Genomic DNA, 18478 nt, shown 5'->3' with positions numbered 1-18478 from the left:
ATTCTATATTCATCACATTCCGAAGAATTCATTTACGCATTATAATAAGCTTTTGGGCATTCGTAGTTGTGCCTTCTGGTGGTCCTCATTTTGAGTCGTTTCTTCCTCAATCTTCATCTTCTTCACCTGTCCTTTGGCTCACTTTTCATGTTGGCAAAACATTCTGACTGCTCAATTGCTCATTAAAACTAATGATCTCCCTGCTACCACCTGTGTGTCAGACAACGTCCACATTTATTCTTGGGTCACCATGTTCTCAGGGCCACATACATCCCTTCTTACCTTACTCAATCCTTGAAACCATTTGGGACCGTTACTAAAATAGCTACGTCTCTTCCCTAAACGAAGATTCTCTACAGTTTAACCATTTATAAACTACATAAAATCTGCCTGAGGTACCAGTGGGGCAAAACAAAAACCCCCACACCCTCAGCTTTTTCCAGCCATTTCGGCCCCTCTCGCGGCTCGTAGGGCAGCCCCCGCCGCGCACGCGCGGGAAGGGGCGGGGCGCGGCGCACGCGCGGCGGCGGCGGCCCGGCGGCGGGAGCGGGGTGTGGCGGCCGGGGAGGGAGGGGGTGACGGCGGGGTGGGGGCGCGGATGGCGGCGGGGCTGCGCCATGTTGCGGTGGCTGGTGGCGGTGCTCAGTCACTCCTGTTTTGTCTCCAAGGGCGGCAGCATGTTCTACGCGGTGCGCAAGGGCCGGCGGGCGGGTGTCTACCGCACCTGGTAAGGGCCGCGGCCGGGGCGGCGGTGGGGGGGGCAGCCGGCCCCGGGCCAGCCTCACCCCCCGCCCCCTGTGTTGCAGGGCGGAGTGTCAGGAGCAAGTGAATAAGTTCCCCTCCGCCAGCTTCAAGAAGTTCGCCACCGAGAAGGACGCCTGGGCCTTCGTGCGGCAGCAGCAGCAGCAGCCTGAAGCGGCAGGTAGCTCGTCCTCCCCCCGCCTCACCTCTGCCCGGGCGGGAAGGGAGGGCGGCTCGCCAGGGGAGGAGTAGAGGGAGGCCGCGCTGTGACACAGCCCGCCCGCTGCCTGGCGTCTGTGTAAACAGTGCGGCTTCTGGCCTAACGGTGGGTAGCGCCTTGGGTTTGTTGTTTTCCTCCTCCTCCTCCGGCGGAGGTCTGGTAACCCGGGAACGCCGGGCGCTGCCATGGATGTGTCTGCGCGGTGGGAGTGTTTCCGTAGGCGCTTGGAGAACATCGCCTGTACCGTGTCCGTGGTGAGGGCCGTTAACCTGTGTGTCTCCGCTGCCGTTTGATCAAGAACGACCGGCGTATGCTGTAACGTGTTTTGCCTAATAGCTTGGGGTGGTGTCAGTTTAACAGGCTATCATTGCTGATAGGTGATAACAACTGTTGTCTTTAGAAGGAGTTGTTTCAAAGGAGATTTGTTCTTGTATATAGTTGAACTCCTTATTTTTCTTTTTTTTTTTCTTTTTTTTTGAAAGGGGCACATGTTCCTCCAGCTGTAACACAGGAAAACAGCAGCCGGGGAGAGGAACCAGAAATAAATGTCTTGTGTTGCAACACGTGCAAAAGGCCATATGAACAGTCTACAAACGAAGAACACATTACAAAGCGTGTAAAACATGATGAAGTATACTCAGCACCAACAGTCAGTGAAGATAAATTTTCATATATGGGTAAGCTCTTTCATTATTCATGTATTTCTTTTTGAGTTCTTTGTATTCTTTCATAAATAACCAGTGTAATTATGAGAAAGCTTTAGGGATGTTTGTGTATGGCAGCACCAGGCCCCATGTAATGTTGTTTCTTTTTAAAACTGAACCATGTGCTGTGATAAATTTGTTCACATTGTCTTTCAGTGTAGTATTAATTGCCTTCAACTGGTGTCAATGTATAGCTTAATCTGGTCATTATAAGTGTGATTTTATGTGTGGCTAGATTACAGACTATGTAAATACAGATGTAGCTGGGAAGTTTTAAAGTTAGTAGTAAGAATATGGAACGTGAGGCGGAGATGCTTCTTGAGGCTGACTGATTTGGGAGCAGTGAGGGTGTGAAGCTGCAGTTGGACTTCTGGTGTTCTGCATTACTAATTTTCATGGCTCCTCTAGTTAACATTTTGAAGGGCTCTCTGGGGATGGAATTTTGGGGGATTAATCTGCTGGCAGACATTTCTTCCTGCTTGGAGAGACTACATCCTTGAAGGAGAGCTTGAACTTCTGCTTTTGGTGATTCTTTTGTAGGTGACTTTGCAGTCGTTTATACAGATGGTTGTTGCTCAGGTAACGGACGTAATAGGGCACGTGCTGGAATAGGTGTCTACTGGGGACCAGGCCACCCTTTGTAAGTAGCTGGGTGGATTCTTTTTTTAATAGGCAGTGTTTGTTTCGGTGTATTTTACAATACCAGTCTCCTTTTGAACATGAAACCCTGCTATAGAGACTCTTAATGACAGTGCTATGAGACTAGGGAGTTACTGAAGGGAAAAGAGAAATCAGCTTCTCTAGGAGGTAAGAATGTGGGGAAAATCAGCTTGGAAATAATACTTTTAGGGGCTGAAGCTATAATTAAAGTGATATAGAAAGTTTTAAAATAGATGTGCACAGAAGACAACAAAAGAAACTGCATATTGTTGGCAGGTCTATATATGCAGCTTGCACTATGCAGGTCAAGTTAGAAGTAGAGTCTTCATCATCTTTTATAGAAACAAAATTAGCCGCCTTGTATTTATTTTTCTAATATGTAGTCATTGTACAGCACTGAATATTTTGGGTAACTAATCTACTATTTATTCTTTGAACACAGAAATACCAGTGAAAGACTTCCTGGACGGCAGACGAATCAAAGAGCTGAAATACATGTAAGTAGTAAACGTCCTAAAATGCTTCTGCATGTTAGACTGTGGTATGTGCTACGTATGACTATTTCAACTCTGGCCTTCAGAAACCAGTTACGGAGCTGTGGGGGAAGTGCACAAAATACCAGGAGTTATGACTTAAAATGAATCGTTCTCTTCAACTTCTATTGATCTTTATTGTTTTTGAACAAGGAGTAATTCACTTTTTGAGTTCCCAAATATCATTTGGCCAAGTAGAGATATTTATAACAGCCTTGCATTAGGAAAGCCTGAATCTGTATAGTATCCTTTGCATTTTTAATGTGTATGTCTCAGACCTCGGGATGAGGGCTGCTGAGAAGTGGTTAAGAGGAGAATTGACTTCTTATTTTGATAGGATCAGAGTATCATATTCTTAGATAAATATAACAAACAATTCTAGGCTCTCAGGAGTAACTTCTGTTACTTCTGAGGTAAACTTCTGTTGGCAACAGCAGATTTAGTCTTCCCTTCTCACCTCATTCTTAATTCTGGTACTGCTGCTATCCTGCCCTGTGTGTTTGGAGATGAGCTGAAATGGGGAATTCATCTGCTTAAAAAGTACAGCAAGTTCACTGTAGTGAGGGACAAGCAGAGATGATGGTGGTGTGCCAGGGTCAAACTTGTCACTAACAGCTTTTCAGCTCTATATCCAGACTCAACCACTTCTCCCTGTTACTAATTTCATAGTGCCAAAAAAAACCCAACAAAAAAACCCGAAAAACCACCTTTTAGGGTTTCCAGACTGTTGGAACTGGTATGAATCTTTGCTTCCCAAAGTTATGGAGAAAATGCCTGAAACTTGATGTGCAGTTGGTAGAGGCTTTGATAGTAAATTGGGCAGAGCTGGTCCTACAGTACAGGATTGAGCATCAGAATGTTTGTGGGTTTTTTTTGCCAATGAAACATAAGTGGCTTCCTTGATGCATTAAGCAGTCATCTGCATGCATAATTTTGCAAACCTTTGTTCCAAAGCATGTTGATACTCATCGATAGAGAGATTACAGTAATAGTCTTTGTAGTTCTGTTAGCATCAGGTACTTGGGTTATTTAGTTGCATGTGTTCAAAATACTGTTCTGAACTGTGATTCTGTTGAAATGTTCTTAAGGCAGCCTGCAAAGCAATAGAGCAAGCAAAGAGTCAAAACATCAAGAAACTAATTATCTACACTGATAGCAAGTTCACTATTAACGGTAAGTTAATGATTTTAGTTTCCCTGATTCTTAAAGACACAAGATTTCACTACATAAGGCCCGCAGAACGTACTGTGGCCTGAGGGGAGGAGTATAAGGAAGAAAATGCATGATTCCAATAGTCATGACTGCTTGGAGAAACACTTAAGAATATTGCAGGGATCAGTTGCTAACCACATGAAATACAAGTAGAGAGAAAGTGCCTGTTACAGTAAAGAATGACAGGAGTAACTAAAGGATTTTTATCTTAAGGCATTCACTAATCAGTCTAGGATAAACGTTGTTCGTATGTACTCTGTTAAGGATGTGCTCGGGAAAGTACTCAGGAGTTGTAGTGATCCTGTAGGGTTTGGTTTGGTTTTGTTTGGATTGGAGAGCCTGTACTAATACACACTCTGAGCATATATAATCTCTGGCTAGTCTTCTATTCTAGCCTGAGAGTTTGGAAGTAAAAAAGTAAGGAAACGAATATGCTCCACATTTGTGTATTTGAGGTTTCACCTTCATCCAAAGATCTGGAAAATACTTTATTTCCTACAAATACCACATGAAGCAGCCAGTAAGACTTAATTTCTGAATCCTTCTTCCCCTTTCCCCCAGATCTTCAGATCTTCTTCCTGTGAGAATTCTGAACTGCCTAAATATTTCTTCTTTGTATTTCTGACTTTTACAGAAAGAGTACGTGTTACCTGTTTCCAAATCACTTTGGGGTTTGGTTTTTTGTTTTTCTTTGAAATAACTCTAAGCAAAACTTTTTGAACTTTTGACAGAAAAATTAAATGTTGCTCTTTCACACTTCAGTGGTTTGTTTGTTTGTTTTGTTTTGGGGTGGGTGGGTGTGTTTATCCTGTTCTTAGGATGACTTCCTATTCTTGAATGCTAACCTTGCAAATAATTATTTGTTTCATTGCTTGTTACTAAAAAAGCAAATAAATGGTTTATATGTTAAAAATCTTTATATCTGTTCCTCCAAAAAACTCACTCTGCTTTCCAGAACCTCTTCCTGATTCCTGAAAGTGGGGGAATATGAAGGAAGAGTATCACTTTTTTTCTTTTTTCAGGTGGCTCATGTTTGGAAGTGAAACAAAACTTACCTTGAAAAATTTCCAGCATTGCCTTAACTAGCAATACCCTAGAAAGGACAGAAAGCTACTGAGTAGGCACAAGTGACTGCTAGTCAAGGAAGGAGTTGTTAGAGCTCTCGCTTGCTGCTTGTTTCAAATTCTGTTAGCTTGCATGTGCATGAAAGAGGTTCCATCCAGAAGTTGGATAAAATTCCTGTTAAGCTTAGGTATGACACATAAGTATGAGGGAGGAGAAGAAGAATCTTCAGGTTCAATATCTTAGTCTCTGGTTTTGCTTGCAGTTTGCTCTTGCTTTGTGGGTCACTGAGGTGCAGGTTCCACTCTTGTTTAATCAAAGCTATTTTGTAAATGTGTCTAGGGGTTATTTTTTAAAATACCAGAGAACGAGGCTTGTGATTAAGTAGAAATGGATGTGGTTTGGTTTGCTTTGTAGAAGGTCTTGCATGCAGGGTTGGCGATTCTCTGGTTCGTGTCTGTTTGTCATGAAAGTAGTAAGGATGTCTTACATTGTCAACACCAGCAAAGGTACTTAAAAAATAATAAAATTTTAAATCCTTATTTAAGGAGTAATATGGTAAATTTTCTGGCCAGCAAGGGATGGCCAGAACGTTAGACCTTGTTCTGTAGAAATCTTCTTACGTGGTCCTTCTCTGAAGGATTCTGATTAGTTTGCAGAACCCATAAGGCCATCAGTTTTTCCTCTGTGCATGTGTGTCTTCTCAATTTCTCAAATAAAGCTGTAGAATTGCTCTGGCTGACTGTACTATCAAGCAAATCCTTAGCTTCAGTTTATTTGAAGTTCATGGTGTAATCTTGTGTGTAATGTGTATACAAGATTGTAGTCTTTAAATATCTATTCAGGAAAACATGGTCAGGTAATTCAAGTAATAATGGAAAAATACAATCCTGAAAGGTAGTTGTAAAGAACCAAACGAGAGCATCTTCTGTCTCCAGTGTCTTTTCCTGAGACTTTGTACAGAGTTAATGTCTTATTAAAAGGCTGTTTGTTCCATCTTGATCCTTGCTCGCTTCTTTAATAGCATTGTTATGGTATTTGCATAGGTATTACGAGTTGGGTTGACAACTGGAAAACAAATGGCTGGAGAACAAGTTCAGGAGCAAGTGTAATAAATAAAGAAGATTTTGAAAGACTTGATAATCTATCAAAAGGCATAGAAATTCAGTGGGTAAGCACCTCGTTTCTTATTCTTAATGATACCTTAACTGCTCTTCTTGTAAAAACTTCCACCATAACTAAGATTTTTATAAAGAATAATATTATTGTATGTTAAAATGTACAAACATTTGTTTCATTGCTTATTATTAAAAAATGAAATAAATGGTTTATACGTTAAAAATCTGTACATCTCCAAAAAGGTCACTCTGTAAAAGCATAAATACAGAGAATCCACTTGTTTTAGTTAAAGCAAGTAATATAACCTAGGCTCTTGGAACCAATGTATTATTTACTTGTTTGCTGTCTCTTGTTACTACTTAAAAAATGCCTGCAATAATTATTTTTATTTTGTCAGTATTGTTAGTAGAGGAAACTTGTTTGTGGAAGTCTATGCTTAAAACGTAACTGTTTTAGCTCAATTTCTGGTTTTGCTTTTCAGAACTTTTTAAGATGCTGCATTTCTGAAAGGCTAGTTTAGGTGGTCCTTACCCAGTTTGCTAGTTCTTGTAAAGATGATTTTTTACAATTTAGCAAGACTTCTAGAGGAAGGCAGGCTATGGACATTCCTGGGAAGAACACACAAGGATTAAGTGTAAGGAGAGAGCCTCTGAGCAGGTGCTATCCTACTATGAATGAAAGGGTATTGCATGATCGAATTTCATGTATGTGCTTTTTTTCTTTATTTCTTGCATATCTAACGCTCCTATACTTTTGTCTGAACAGATGCATATTCCGGGTCATGCTGGCTTCCAAGGAAATGAAGAGGCTGATAGACTAGCAAGAGAAGGAGCTAGTAAACAAATGTCCTGATGTACTGGGACCAGAGACTGTTGCAGTAGGAGGGAAAAGGACTAACATCAGAGTGACAACTTGAACTGCTGTAATCGTTTCGGAGTTGAACTTTGAACTGTACTTCTGGCCTGAGGTGTTAAACATATACCAACTTCTGAGGAGAGAAAAAACCAACCAAGTTCTCTTCTATAGTGTGGTTTTGTTGGGTTTTTTTTGGTTTTTTTTTTTTTTTTACAATCGAGGCAATATTTAGTTGATGATGCAGAATGTTTGGTTTTTCTCCATCTTACTGAAGGGCCATGGTCAGTGTTTTTAGCTGTCATGTAGACTTCTGAATTCACCGTGAAGACAGACTTCTGAAGAAGTAATATTAAATCTTTATCCTAAGTGTTCTGTATTTTCCTTTTAGTGAAATAAATTAAATTTTTTTTTTGTACAGAGGAATATATTAACAGCCCAAAATAGTTGAGGACAAGGACACTTTGGGGTGGTTCGGTTTGGTAAGAGGTCAGTGACATAACACAGAGGTGTCCATTAATGTGCTCTGGCACTAGCACTAACCTCCCTGCAGATGGGCTTGTAACACGCACAGTCTCATCAGTTACACCATCTGTAGATTTCTTTATAATGTTACTTACTTTGCAAGGCAGTGTGAACAAACTAAAAAGCCAGGTCACAGGAAAACCTGAACCATGAATTTTTACTGTTCTCATCTCTCTGCTTAATGTCCAAGCTCTTGGTTTCTGGCTTCCTGTTTCCATTAAGTAATTTTTTTCTGCATACTGGTTCTCGTTAGCATTGTTAGTTCCTCTTCAGTGTTGTCCCAAAGGTAGTAATTGGCCATTTTATCTGAAATGGAACTAGAAGATGATCAGCTTCTTCAGATCTTCTGGATGTCAAGTGTTTGACTTCTTCTTTTTTTTCCAGTCGATGATGAGATTAATGGAATGGCTAATGTGCACTTGAATTAGACTGTAATTACCAGTAATCAACATAGTTCTATTTTCTATGCATCTATATGGGAAGACAAAGCAGGTTTGGTATGTTAATCTTTGTCAACTTCTTTGTGCGGTACCTTCATACCATTGAATAGTAGGGCTTAAGCTGGAAGTCACCGATATTTTGGTATTTGCTAATTGCTCTACAGAATGGCAGAGCTGCTGCAGCTTGATTTCGTAATAGTTCTCATGCATTATAATATCCTTGCTGAGGCCAAGTATGAGCTCTTATGTCTTTTGAATCACATGAATTGTGACAGAATGAGGAAACTGGCTAGGCAGTAGTTAATAGACGAGTGAGGATTTTTTAATTTGTTTTCTCATCAAAAACTGCACAGTGAAGCTCACCTAGGAGTAAGGTAGTGCACTTATGAGATTTTTCCCTCTGCTTTCTTTGTATATATGCACACAATTATCCATCTATTTATCCTAATAGAAGTTTGGCTTGAAGGAAACCATCTCATCAGCCCTGATCAGATCTCTAGTTGAGGCAGAACAATGTGACAATGTGCTAAAGAGGTAGCATCTAATAATCTGCCACTCAGATCTCCAGTTAAACATGTAGATCCTATTTCCTGTATGGGTATATGTATTTTTTGAAGCAGCAGCTTTGGGGAAAAAAAGCGTAGATAATGGTGGGCAAATTCATTACTACCTGAATCTAACAGGTAGGTTATCAGATTGAATGAATATTAGGAAAATTTTTTCACTAAAAGGGTTATTAAGCATTGGAATGGGCTGCCCAGGGAAGCAGTTGAGGCACCATCCTTGGAGGTATTCGAAAGGTTGACATAGAGCTTAGAGACATGCTTCAGTGATGTTTTTTATCAGTTAGGTTGATGGTTGGACTAGATGATCTGAAAGGTCCCTTCCAACCTATGCAATTCTGTAATAGGAAATCTAATAGGAAAGAGGTTGTTAGTTTGATGCCAATGTTTATCATTCTTACTCTTAAAATTCAGGACAAAAGAAAGCTGAGAAGAAAGTTACAAGATTAAGGCTGATTAAAGGATGGAAAGTGAGCAATACTTCCAACAGCTCAACAGGACTTCCCAGGGGCTCAAGGACCCACAGAGGACGCTGGTTGTTCGAGTCATTCTTTTCAGGTATCTGTAGCTATAGGAGAGTACTTGTTTAGCAGATGTGGGTTTGTACGTGCTTCTAAAAATATGGACAATACCAGCATTAGGCCAGATTAGCTGTAATTTTATGGGTGAAGAATTTTTTTTCTCATATCTAATCTAAACCTCCCCTGGTGCAACCTGAGGCTGTTTCTTTTTGTCCTATTGCTTGTTACTTGGGAGAAGAGACTTATCCCCGCCTCTCTGCAGCCTCCTTTCAGGTAGCTGTAAAGAGCAGCAACGTCTCCCCTCAGCCTCCTTGTCTCCAGGCTGAACAACCCCACCCAGCTCCTGCAGCTGCCCCTCATAAGACTTGTGCTTTAGACTCCCAAGATCAAGTCCAACCGCTAACCTAAAGCCATAGGTTAAATTAACAGTTCCCTCGGCTCCACAGCTCGGCATGCGTCCATCTGCAAATGGCGGCCGCTGCAGGCTCCCCCCACAGGCTGGCTGTGCGGGGCCGCTCCCACTGCCCGCCCCGGCCCCTCCAGCCCCGCCGGGGCGGGACGCTGCCGCCCAGCCCGCCCCGGCCCGGCCCAGTGGAGCGCAGCGCCCGGCGGCGACATGGTGGAGGCCTGGTACATGGACGAGTCCCAAGAGGACCAGCGGACGCCACACCGCCTGCGGCCCAACCGCCCCGTCAGCCTGGAGCAGCTGCGCAGCCTCGGCGTGGCCTACCGAAAAGTAAATGGCGGCGGGGCCGGGGTCGGGGGGAACACCAGGGCAGGCCGCAGCCCTCAGCAGGGCCCGGCCGCGGCAGCGCCTCAGGGCGGCCCCGACACCCGCCGGGGCGGGGAGAGGCCGGAGGGAGGCGGGCAGAAGCGGGGCGGTGCTCGCCCGAGGAGCTTGGCGGCAGGTCCCCGCCATGTCCGTGCGGCCCGGGCTCCCCGGCCTGCGAAGGGGGAGGCGGAAGGGGCCCCAGGCGGGTCTGTGGGCGGTGGGCTGGGTGCAGGTTCCTGCCGCGGAGCTGGCACACCTTGTGTAGCCGTGGCAGCTACCTGAGCTACCCCCGGAACCACCCTCTCTCCAACCACACTCCCACAGCTCAGGCTTTTCTACCTGAGTGTTCTGAACTTAAGCAATTGAGTCTGAGTGCATTCCCCCCCTCTCCCTCGCCTATTTTTTTTTTTTTTTTTTTTTTTTCAGTTGGATGCTGATAACTATGAGACTGATCCGTGTCTGAAAGAGATTCGGAGAGCTGAAAATTATTCTTGGATGGATATCATAACCATACACAAAGACAAGCTCCCAAACTATGAGGAGAAGGTATGTGAGCCTTTGCTTTGGCTGAGGATCTGCAGGCTGAAGTCTTGTCTGCCGCTAGAGTGTGCAGCCGGCTTCCCAGCCCCGCACACCCTGAGCAGAGGTGAGATTTCCAGGTGTAAAACACATCCTGTGCTGAAGTCCTTAACGTTAAAAAAATCAGTTTTGATATTACTTTTAAAAATAGCAGAAGCCGCCTGCTTCTGTAGGCGCCTTCAAAGGGTTTAAGGATAGTTCTCATCACTCTGTCGTTTCGAAACTAGGATTCCTACCAGCAGAGCCCCACCAATGCTGCCCTGTCCTCAGAGAGCCTCCCTGGGATGAAGGCAGGCGGTTGCCAGCTGGGCATGGGCTTTGAAGGCTGGAACATCCTCACAGCTGCTGGCAAAATAAGTCTTTTCAAAGTGAATGTTAACCTCATGGAATTGGAGGGATACATTCCCCATACAAGAAGATTTTTTTTTTTTTTTTTTTTTTAACTTGGAAAGCTGGTGCCTTGGCTATTTCAAAACAGCTGAAACAGGCTCTCAGATGAGACTCCTAGAAGGAGCTTCTTCCTCCTGGCTTCAGGGTGCTGGTGTGCTGCTCCGGCCTGAGGACAGCAACCCAGTGGCACTTCCATATTTTCATTAAATTTCCATTTACCAGTTTGTTTTAAGCCCATTATGTTATACTGCTGCTAAATTGATGAGAAGATGAATGAGGTAGTAACTGAGGTTGCCTGCGTGGGTTCTGTCTGACACAAAGATGGGCTGTTATTGGCAGGGCGTGTGGACTTTTGCTCCCCTTGCCACGCTGGATCAGTACCTGCTCAGGGACACCTGCAGTAGCGTGGCTAAACAGCATCCAGATCTCAGCACGTGATGGTACCTGGCATTGCACTGCTCTCTGTGCACTAACCTGCTCAGTCTCTGTTAATTGAACCTTTAAAACATTTGTTTGTTTTGTTCTGTGCTCTGAAATGTACAAAGAATTCACCATTCTGGAAAAAAATAGAACGTTGCTGCTGCTGCCCGGGAGGAGGGAGCGTGGAGCTGCAGCTCACTGTGTGGGGGCAGGTGTGACATGCTTTTTACATCAGATTGCCATAGATGGGCCATGTTTGGCAATAACTGCATTTTCACATGGAATTATATTAGCCTGTGGGGCTAATTCAACCCTATACTAGTGTAAAAGAGGGAGGGAGGGGGATAATCTGTAGCTGTGTTTATTTTTGCATGTCAGGGAAAAAAAAGGCACAAAATGACCAAACTGAACAACTGTGAGGACTAAATCCTGCAGTGGGAAGTTTTACCTGTCTCTCTCTCAAATGGGTGTAAGCTTTATTGTTGTTGAGAGACTGGTTATGTGCAGCTATAGCTGCTGTTTCTTGCCAGAGAAATTCATGTCTTCCAAAGGAAATGTAGCAGCCTGCTTAGAAGTGTGCTGAGACAGGGTCTGGCTGGCTGGATTGGCTATTTTAACCTTGTTGGTCTCATCTGTTAGTTAAATCATTGTGCAGTTACCCTTTGAAAGACTTTGTCTGCTTTGCCACAGGTTTCTACCAGATTTCCTTGCAGTTTTTCTGTGATCAGTAGTTTTAAGAGATACTTGCTGTTCCTAGATAAAAACATTTTACGAAGAGCATTTACACCTAGACGATGAAATTCGCTACATCTTAGATGGATCTGGCTATTTTGATGTTCGAGACAAGGATGACAAATGGATCCGGATTTCCATGGAAAAAGGAGACATGATAACCCTCCCTGCCGGCATATATCACCGATTTACACTGGATGAGAACGTATGTTGCTGTAGATTCGCGTAAATTTTGATGACAAATCCATGCAAGTATATATATATCACATTAGTAACTACATGCCCTGAGACTTGCAGTTCATTAGCAAAACATATTAAATATGAAGTAGGAATATGAAAAATACTAAATAATTCACAGCATCTGAACCTTTCATCTCCAGGTCACAAATCCAGCTTCCTCTCCTCAGCTGTAACTGCAAGTCATTGCCACGTGATATCTGTAGCATATCTTATGTGACAGCACCGTGAGAGCCAGGCCCTGCGGCTGTCCCTCACACAATTGCCCCCACTGTCGGTTGAGGTAGAGGTGGTGGAGATGGATCCTTCTGTACTGCCTTGTCGTGTACCTTCACGGGCATAGACGCAGCATATCTGTGTTTAGCAGTGGCATTTTTTGTGAGTGCTAAGTTCACCTTCAAGGGAAAGAAGGATTTAAGGGTCCAGAGCCACTACTTGCAGCTAGTGTGTGCTAGACTGGATGCTGGCTCCACAGGAGGTGACCTGCTTTTGGAGGGTATTTTTGGCAGTGGGATCGTGAGATTGGCACACAGAGTCCTGACCTGTGTGTCTGTCCTTGTGGGCTTTTATAAATATGTTTGTAACCTCAGCGTTACCCCTGGAAAATGGGGAAATGACTGCCGTCTGCTGTGTGGCAAAATCCCATCTCTGGCGTAGGCTTAAGAACGGTGTAATTTTGATTTAGCTGTCCAGATAGCAGTTACCGTACATGTGAAAGAGATATCTGCTGCTTTGGTGAAAAACTTGACTTGTGGTATTTTCATTTTGAGATAATCCACAGTGAATCAGCTACAATTGCTCGTTTAAGGCTTTTACTTTACATAGACAAAATGTCAGGGGTTGAATCCACAAGAAGTCTTAAATGTTTGTCCACTTCAGGAGCTTTAGTACAGAAGTGCCATCTTCAAAGTCAAGTCTTTGGGTGCTTCTAGACCCTTGTATTTTGCAGCTCAGCTCTTTATGTACCTAACTTTATTCTTGACATTTGCTGAGCACCTGGGTGCAAGATAAGCACTTAGCAGTGTTTACAAAATAGGTAGGGTCTAAAGCTGTAGCATAGTTGACAGAAGAGGAGAGTTCCCCATAACTCAGTGGTTTGGGTACTTCTGCAGGATGTAAAATCCCATTTTCTGCTGTCACAGCTGGACCTTTGCACTTGGCATACTTTTGGTTAACTGGTGGCAGGGGCTTTTCCTGTCGGAATCTGGAGACTTTTCACTTCCCATAGCGTTATTTTTTGGCTGGTGCTTGCAGTCCCCATTCAGGCTTTTATGGCTCTCACTTTGAAGCCTCTGGTATTCCTCAAAAGCGCTGTATAGCCATCTTGAGTATTCTGATTACTCTTGTTTAACTAAGCAAGTAGGAATTAGATCACAGAATCATATGGGGTTGGAAGGGACCTCTGGAAATCATCTTGTCCAACCCCCCTGCCAAAGCAGGTCCACCTAGAGCAGGTTGCACAGGAATGTGTCCAGGTGGGTTTTGAATGTCTCCAGAGATGGACACTCCACCACCTCTCTGGGCAGCCTGTTCCAGAGCTCTGCCACCCTCAAAGTGAAGAAGTTTCTCCTCATGTTTAGATGGAACTTTTTATGTTCAAGTTTGTGTCCATTACCTCTTGTCCTGTAACCGGGCACCACTGAAAAAAGACTGGCCCCATCCTCCTGACACCCACTTTGCTGCATTGCTCAGTATTGCAGATCCAGCGCAAAATAATTTGTATAAGACAGGATATTTTTTGTTTTCTTTGAAAGGGGGAGAAGTACTGTCTCTGCCTGACCTGGAGACGCTGGTTGTGACAAAATGTATCACTGCATAGGTGCAAAATCTTCCACTGCAGTAGCAGAGAGCAGGAACGACAGTGTAGTGGTACAGTTTTTTGGAACATGTGAAGCTTTCAGTCCATCTTGAAATGGTTTCGCAGATGTGCAAATGAAACCGTTAACATCAGAATTAAGATCTAATGGAAAGGAACTAATCTTAAATTACTTGTGACTTCTTATTCTTTGACAGAATTACGTGAAGGCAATGAGGCTATTTGTTGGAGAACCCGTCTGGACACCATACAACAGGCCGGCTGATGATTTTCCTGCTCGGAAACAGTATATGAAGTTTTTGGCTGAAGAAGCACAGTAATGGTATCTGAGACCTGAGAGGTGGAACAACCTGAAGCCCTGCCAGAATAAATGTGACTGGTGGCTCTTCACTGATTAGACTTTTGTTTGCATATACACTTTAGAATCACAGAATCATAGAAAAATTTAGGTTGAAAAGTCATTTGGAGGTCATCTAGTCCAACCTTCTGTGAAGTACCAGGCCAACTTCAAAGTTAGACAAAGCTGCTCAAAACCTTGAAGTCTGGAAACTTCCAGTGGTGGAGGTTTCATAACCTGTCTGGGTGCCCATTCCAGCACTTAGCTGCTCTCATGGGCAAACGTTTCTTCTTCATGGCCATCTCCCTGATTGCAGCTTGCCATTGTTGTCTCTTGCCCTTTCACTGAATGCCTGAGAAGAGTCTTGCTCTGCCTTCTCTACAGTCCCTTCTGTAGTGGGAAACTGCAGTTAGGTCTCTTCTCAGCTGTCTCTTCTCCAGAATAGACAAGGCAGTGTCCTTATCTGGGCTGTCTGCACCCCACGTTGTTAAGGAAGATGTTCAGCATGATTTGCCCCAGTTTTGACTACTGAGGAATGTCACTTGTAACCACCTGACGGACTTGAACCACTGACTGTTCTGAGCCCGATCATCCAGAAGTTTTTCCAACTGCCTTGTAGTTCATACACAGCCTGGATACAAGGCTCCTGAAAGCCTTGCTCTGGTCGAGGGGAATGACATCTGCTGTTTCCCCTCCACTGTGGAGCCTGTCATTGCCTCCTCGGTGGCAGGCAGGATGGTTGGGCAGAATGCTCCCTTAGGAAATTGGTGTTAACTGGTTGTTCTTCATCACCTGGTGTTTCATGTGCCTGGAACAGCTTTCATAATAGCTTATTCCATAATTTCCGTGGGGACTGGAGTCAGGCTGGCCAGCCTGTATTTCCCCACATCCTCTTTTCTCACCTTTTTGAAGGTGACAGTATCATTTGCCTTTTTTCTGGTCAAAAAGATTTCCCTGGTCACTGTGACCTTTCAAAGATGCCAGCAGCCTTGCAGTGACTTCAGCCAGTTGCATTTACAGTTGCTGAGGAATCCATTTTCTAACCTTTTTTTCCCTGATATTTCTGGCAGGTAGAATTGGGAGAGGTGGGCTACATTAATATTCATTCTGCTCTGAATCCATGCTAATGAACTACGTAGGATTCTGTTTTTAATTAAAGAAAATAAACCTTGCTTCATTCTTGTCTAAAAATGTTCGTAAGATAAATTTGCATAATCGGCATTTTAGTATGCAACTTCCCTGGTTCTGCCCTGGTACATAAAGCTGTGGTTTTCTCTCAGTAAAACGCAGCAATTTGCTCTTGTGAGTTACTAATAAAATTACTTTGACTTGGGTGTGGGATTTTTTTTTTTCTTGTGCTGACATTAAGGACGCATTGAACAACAGTGTTTCTGTAATTGTTAATCAGCTTTTATTCCTTGGGCTGCTGCTGACTTGTTCTGTAACACAGGAGAAATCCCTGACTGCGTGCCTCGGTTTCTTGAGCTGTGAGGTGGAGGAGAGTAGACTTGGACACGCTGGTCCAGTTTTCAGTAAATGCCTTGTGGTTACGCAGGACACGCAGCTCCTCAGCAGTGGGCACTGAAGCATTTTGGCATGAATTTGCCCTTTACAGTGAGGAATGATGTCAGCCGGGCAGATGCGCAGCTTGCTCCAGCTCTCAGTGGATGGTGACAGCACAGGCTCTGTGCTGGCTGCCGCCTGTGTGCCCGTTTCAGCCCAACACAATGCAAGTATTGCATCGCAGTTGCTGCCTTGCAGTTTCCTGAATAAAACATGACTCTAGAAAGAAGCTGAAGCCCGGGCTTATGTGAATTTTCCTAATGTAGCAGACAGACAGTAGATAATTGAACTTTCCCGCTCTTCTTCCCTATGGATGTGCCCTTCTTCAGCAGGCAACAATGTTTTCCTCACTTTGTAGCCGCGTTACGTTTAACAACATCTAGGTGCTTTATTTCATTAAGGGTTTCTGAAAACAAAGTCGCAATATTGAAGTGAAATTGTACTAACTTTTGTCTTAACGGTTGGAAAGGATGAATAAGAAAGGCACGTGTTTCCTGCTTTGCAGTCTTGGGTTGCAAGCTGGATGAGACGCAGGAGGACAGCTGACCCTTTCTTTCTGCCACTGGGGGCTCAGTTTGTGGCAAGGGGTGCAGGCACAAGCCCCGCTTGCGAAATGCAAGCCCACCCAGTGCTCCGTTAAGCCTATACTGGCTTTTGTGCAGTGGTTCATACGCCTGGCTGGAAGATCAGTGTTACTCACAAACAGGAAGTTTAGCGATAGCCAGAGGCGCATCGGGCAGGCTTGCACGGGTGCTGTGCCGCGTCGTTTGCCTCATCGGTTCAGGGATTTCTGTGCCACTTGCCTGGAAGGAGCACTCCGGTGTCCTCTTGTACAGCACACGGGGGCATACTGGTCCCAGAATAAACATAGGGGATTTCTCAAGGTTCAGCTACAGGAATAAATGACAGTTACTGCCTGTGGCAAGTTTTATTCCTTTGACTTTTGACTATTTCTGTGACGCCACAGAAAATTGTGTTTCCAAATGTAAAGTGAAATCACTGTTTTCTCCTGGTGCTGGTATCAGTCCCGAGTATCCAATCGAATACATCTTCTCTCTGCTTTTGTTTTCTTTTTTTTTTTTTGAACAGAAGTCAACGTGAGACTGCTCATTCCTCCTATGGGCCTCTCCATTTTGATATCTCTCCCTGCAAAAGGAGAAGCGGAGGCAGCGGCGTGGGCTCTCGGGAACCCCATTACAGCACGGCCAACCTATAACAGACCTGGGGAGCGGCTGGGAAGAGAGAGCAGGTACCGCACTCTTCGGGAGAGATTTACAGTTTGGAGGCAGTGACGAGGGGTGGACAGGAAAGCGGCTGCCCGCAGCGCTTGCTTTCAACAGCTTGCTGATGTAGGATGTGACCTGGGAAGCGGGACTGAACCCACTTGTTTTGTTGCCTCTCTGGAGGAACATATACACCCGGAACAGCTCCTATCTCCCAGCTGTCAAGAATAACACACGATCGCCCCGCTGAAGATCGTTCATCATTTTGATGGCACAATGCATTCTGCCGCTGAGAGGTGGCGGGGGCTGCGGGGGTCTTACTGTCAACGCTTTTGAGTCCGTGCCCTTTAGTGCTATAGGTGTCTTTGAAAGGGTGAAAGCTTTGCTTTCTGAAAGTGTTTTTTTTGCCAGCCAGGAAAATTTGGATCGGGTATAAAAATTCTACACCTGTGAAGAGATTACATGGGAGATTACACTGAGAGGAAACAGCTGGGTAGAAAAAATTATTAATATTAATAGAAAACACTCCGGAGAATGGAGAGAAGGGAGGCAGAACATGCCGTTCCTTCAGATCAAAAACATGGTTTATTTTCATGGCAATTTTTTTAGTGTTTGTTTTTTTCTTTTATTTTTTTTTTCCCCATATACCACATACCTAAAAGTGCAAAGTGAAATCGATTTTTGGTCCAAAAACATGAGTCTGTTTTACTGCATCTAGTGGAAAATCTCAGTGCATTGATGTAGTATGAAAATTTATGTAAGTGGTTCCAGCAGCATCACGTTGGCAGCATTAATTCAGGCAAGGGGAATATTTCAACTCCTCAAGGATTAGAATTTAAAAAAAACAAAGGTAGGAGAAATGGTACTGAATTGAGGGGTTTGAAGGTAGCTTTTTTGGTACCTATGTGTTATTTTCTGCTTTAATTCAAACTTTTCCCAAGTGGCATATAGCTCAGTCTCTCAGTTATTACCACCTTGAGAGCGCTGTTCTGCGAGTGGACTCAAAGCAAACTGTGGATGGTCAGTGGGATTTTTAATAAATTTGGTGGGCAAAACAGGTGTCTGCAAAATCTGTGATGCTGCCTCCCTTCTTTTATGTCCTGGGCCAAGTGTCTTTGGCTGAGTTTCTTAATTGCAAAGACATTTCACGGCCAGTTGGCAATGATCTAGTAACATCCACGCCAGGCACTTGGGGATGCCTACAAATGGGTGATGTTACAAAAGGGAATTGCTGTCGGCAGGGGGTGTCTCGCCCTG

General features: G+C 44.0%; 2 protein-coding genes across 3 annotated transcripts; both read left to right on the top strand.

Moving 5' to 3' along the window:
- Window positions 1–520: 520 nt before the first annotated feature.
- RNASEH1 (ribonuclease H1) lies at window positions 521–8071 on the top strand. 2 transcript variants are annotated; one of them, XM_074153412.1, is made up of 9 exons: window positions 521–551; window positions 669–727; window positions 807–922; window positions 1444–1638; window positions 2206–2305; window positions 2768–2822; window positions 3947–4031; window positions 6179–6303; window positions 7017–8071. In XM_074153412.1, exons 2-9 carry the CDS (start codon window positions 678–680, stop codon window positions 7101–7103), a joined length of 813 nt encoding a protein of 270 aa, XP_074009513.1. In that variant the 5' UTR covers window positions 521–551; window positions 669–677; the 3' UTR covers window positions 7104–8071. The 2 variants fall into 2 exon arrangements, with proteins under 2 accessions (XP_074009513.1, XP_074009514.1); XM_074153413.1 differs by having other exon boundaries at window positions 546–727.
- Window positions 8072–9699: 1628 nt separating this feature from the next.
- Window positions 9700–18272, top strand: ADI1 (acireductone dioxygenase 1). The gene is made up of 5 exons (XM_074153417.1): window positions 9700–9888; window positions 10351–10470; window positions 12071–12250; window positions 14296–14420; window positions 17088–18272. Exons 1-4 carry the CDS (start codon window positions 9769–9771, stop codon window positions 14416–14418), a joined length of 543 nt encoding a protein of 180 aa, XP_074009518.1. The 5' UTR covers window positions 9700–9768; the 3' UTR covers window positions 14419–14420; window positions 17088–18272.
- The last annotated feature ends 206 nt before the right edge of the window (window positions 18273–18478 follow it).

The sequence above is a fragment of the Numenius arquata genome, chromosome 9, assembly GCF_964106895.1.
Source record: "Numenius arquata chromosome 9, bNumArq3.hap1.1, whole genome shotgun sequence".
Classification (NCBI taxonomy): Eukaryota; Metazoa; Chordata; class Aves; order Charadriiformes; family Scolopacidae; genus Numenius; species Numenius arquata.
The sequence above is the reverse complement of the archived record's forward strand: the minus strand, read 5'-3'. Positions and strand labels throughout refer to the sequence as shown.